This window comes from Atta cephalotes (genome assembly GCF_000143395.1).
Source record: "Atta cephalotes unplaced genomic scaffold scaffold00002, whole genome shotgun sequence".
Classification (NCBI taxonomy): domain Eukaryota; kingdom Metazoa; phylum Arthropoda; class Insecta; order Hymenoptera; family Formicidae; genus Atta; species Atta cephalotes.
The window spans coordinates 3,068,071-3,072,297 of record NW_012130066.1 but is presented as its reverse complement, the minus strand read 5'-3'; the positions used below and the strand labels follow the sequence as shown (position 1 = coordinate 3,072,297).

At 33.3% G+C, this 4,227-nt stretch overlaps 1 protein-coding gene across 1 annotated transcript in view; it reads left to right on the top strand.

The window, feature by feature from the left end:
- The window catches only part of LOC105622960, a 17,260-nt gene extending 13,130 nt beyond the window's left edge, over nucleotides 1-4,130 (top strand). The window contains 3 exon segments of the mRNA XM_012204369.1: nucleotides 6-45; nucleotides 48-809; nucleotides 3,952-4,130. Of these exon segments, the coding sequence (XP_012059759.1) occupies nucleotides 6-45; nucleotides 48-809; nucleotides 3,952-4,130 (981 nt within the window).
- The last annotated feature ends 97 nt before the right edge of the window (nucleotides 4,131-4,227 follow it).

Here is a 4,227-nt window from a genome sequence, read left to right as displayed (position 1 = left end):
ATTAGAAAAAGAGCGAACTGAGCTCGGTAGGTAACAACCTGTTGCATCTAAAATATATCCTTCCGATGGTCCCTACCGGGACGACCTGTCGAACTGGCTGGTCTTCAACGACGAGCCGCGGATATCCTCGTGGTCGCCCGCGGGTATGCTGATCGACGACATTGTCAAAGAGCCACGGGAGCTCCAGAACGTGTTCTTTGCCCTGTCACCCGCCGTGCTGAACGTTCTCTATTCCGAGTACGTAACGTCGCAGCCACACGCTGCAACGCAGCCTCACGTCGCAGAGTCCTACGTTCACGACGATGGCAATCATCTGCTCGGTGGTCGGCAGGCCCATCAGCGTCAGAAGAAGCGGCGCATCGGATGCCGGCATCCGTTGAGAGGTCCGCTCAGTTTACCGATACTGGTATGCGACGAGGCTGGCAAGAAGGCTACTACTCTTCAGGAATCTAGACAATCGAATCACGATGATCTCTACGCGGAGCAGAGATTTAACACTGCGACGAGTACGAAGACTGATCTCGCGCGCGCCGAGAGCGGCACCCCGCTTAACTTACCTACGAATGGCGGCTTCGTACCTAAGGCCTTCGTCTATGAGACTAGCGGAAACAAACTACCCGGAACTAAACGGAATCAGATAACGGTCGGGCGGCGTTCGATCGACGCGCAAGGAGAATCTCCGGGACACCAGGCTCAAGTGTCCTCGGCGTCCTCGGCATCCTCGACGTCGTCCGCTGGCGCGAGCATCGCTTCACAGCTTATGCTAAGATCAATCCGAGGAAGCATACAATACGACGTGCCGCAGATCGGTAAGTGATATTTTCTCCTTGCATATTTATGAGTAGTCCACGAAAATGTTTCATTGATTAACAAAATTTATCATGTGCTTTAATATATTAATCCTCCGGATTATAGAAGATTCGAGTTTTGGGGTAAATATTTTTCGCAATTTCGCGAATGTGAATTATTTATAGTTTCCACGATTTTTTACAGCAATAATATTAAATTGCTTTTCAATAATTTATGATATTACTACTCCAGTTTCAGTTTAGGATTGTATTTCACTGATAAATAATTGACGCACAGTTAATTTAAATTGGAAATTATATAAATTCACAAGAAATATGAAAACGAAAAACCACATCGACTAAATATAGCGTTTTTCACTCATAAGTGTTTAATCCTTCGGAGCTGATGTCAAAATCTGTATAAATAGTTACTGACGCTAAATCTGTAAGATCCATTTAATTTATGTATGAATGAAAAGAGATAAAAGGTATTAATTTCAAGGAACCAAAATAATATAACGTAACAAAAAGGAATAAATACTATGTATATTTTACTAAGAATTTAATCCTGTAACAAAGAAAATTTAATTGTTTGACATTTTTGATAGAGAGATTTATAATTGAGGTAGTTGAATAGATCTACTGTCAGCTCCGAAGGGTTAAAAATTTAATTTAAAAAAAATCAAAATTTATACAGACGTAACAAAGAAAATTAAATTTGTTTGAAATTTTTAATAAAGAGATTTATAATTGAAGAAGTTTAATAGATTCACGTCAGTTTCGGAAGGTTAAAAAATTCCAAAAATTTCAATATTTTGTCCTTCTGATAACATATTAAAATAAAATAAAATATATAAAAATATATAAAAATTTGTTTCACTTGCCTAATTTTTTCTTCTTTTATTATACATATTTATTATAAATATTATTAACACACACATTTATATAAATAGTAAAAATTTATGAGGTTTTTAAAACGTTTGATCAATTTTGTGAGTTGTATACAAAGAAATTTTTTCTGCAAAAATCAATTTGATTAAGTTTTTATTTGATGAATATCAACGCATATCGAAACGCATATCATATGATTTCTCGTATCATAAGTTACAGAGATACGTTAATCCATTTTAAATGTTTCGATAACATTATGTCAAATTTCCTGATAATGATATAGGAGAACATATATATAAAATTTTCATACATATATAAAAATGTATTTCAACTTTGATAAAACATAATCCTCTCTCTCACGTTTTTTTCATTTCCTTGAAAAATGTATGGATTAAAATGAATTTAAAAAGTTTTATTTTTGTGAAACTAAATAATATATAATAAATAATATAATACATAATAAATTATATAAAACGAGGGAACAGATTTATAACTATCTTACTTTTTTGTCTCTTTTATTCCTAATATTCCAATCACTTCTTGACATAATTCTGAAATGAAAAGCTAGATCGAATGTCGAACAAAGACGAATTAAAACATAAGGATATAATTATGAGAGGATATATTTTATAATTATGAGAAACTAATTTACTTTAAATCTTTGTTGCTTCTCGTGAAAATGAAAATAAATAGATCAAAAATTGTAAAATAAAAATAACAAAGAAAAATTTGTTTGCTTGTAAAAATGAATTTGCAAATTCATAAAATCAGTTTTTTAAATTTACTTATATTTTACATATCTGACTGAAGGATTTAAAAAAACAGTAATTTAGATAAAATGAATTTTTAAATAACGTATTTATTTAATCAAAAAATAAATTTAATAGTGATAGTTTAGAAATTTCAAGAAGAGAAAGCTCATTGCAATTGATATGTGTATTCCTCGTAAATCTCGATTTCTCTGAAAATTCGCATTTATACAAAAATATGAAAGTTGTTCTAATTTTTTGAAATATGACTCGAATGAGTACGTTATGATACAGATATACATGGTGTGAGTTACACACGAATAGAACAAGTCTATAAATCCAAATAAAATGCGTCGCGCGCGAGAAATACAGACAAAGCGCTTCTGCAAATAAAGAAAAAGTGACGAAACGCTGTCGCATAAGCGTGCCCACCGTCCCTCCCAAATTTATTGATCGAAGAGAGCGCCGACGGGGCAAATCCGCGACAAGACGATGGCGTGAAATAAGCCGAATAGGGTATGCCACTACACATCCTTCGGTCGTGTAGACGATATTGAGAAATTTCAAATGTGAGGAATGTGTGGAATGCGGAGGTTCTTTTTATTGAAAAGTTTCCTTAAAATATCAGATTATTTTGAAAAGAGAATCGTTATAAAAACATAAAACAGAGGGTGGTCAAGCGTTGTTTTATCATGTGCTGATCTGTTCGGGTCACGATATATAAAGTGATAGGTCACAATATAAAATGCTACGAACATCCGTCTTGTTATCGCGATAATAATCACATCGCGTTTAACATCGAAATTTACATTCGTCGACCCATATCTCTCATTGTACATATTTGGCATTACATTTACTAAGACTCATCCTACGCGCTTTGAATGAGATCTTCGTATTAAGCAAGTAGCACGGAGAACTAACCACATTTAGCGTACACTGAGTACACGGGCTTTTGAAATACACCGTCATGCTGAGCAAATAACACGGAGAATCAGTCAACTACATGTAATACTGAACATGCTGCGAGAATATTAAGTATACTGAAATGTATATTTAGACATTGATGTAACTGCCAATTAACGACGATTAAATTTATATTAACTGTCACAATTATAGATGAAAAATTCTATGCGGTAACTGTCTTGTAATTAATTTAATTGACATTTTAAATAATAATGGAAAAAGTATTTATTTTGATAAATCACAGAAACTAGACATATCAAAAATGATCATAGTCAATAGAAAAAGTATTGACGAAGTAATGAAAACAATAACTGAAATAATATGAATTTTACATGAGAACGTTTTTATGTTGGAAAGATGATACTTATTCCGTTCCGTTACTGCTTTTTCCAATTCCGCAATACTTTTTCATGTGAGATTTTTTTGGTCGAAATATCGGATAATATTAATGTTTATATGGGTAATACCTGAACCTCTATCTAATAATAAGTATAGTGTCTTCAAATTGAATTGAAATTAGTCTTCAAATTGAAAAATAATTTTTGCGATCTTATTTACAGAATGTCCAGTCTCCGAAGACGGAATGGAAAGATTTGCTTGCCCAACTGCGGATAGAATGGGTAGATATCATTGCATCGACGATCATGTCTTGTGCGACGGCTTTATAGACTGTCCTACAGGCGAAGATGAAGATAGGCAAGCCTGCATGTTTTACAAAACCGTGAGTAGAATTATATGACAGTTCTATTTATTTTATATGTATACATGTATGTGTATGTGTTTTATATATATATATATATATATATATATATATATATATATATATATATATAATA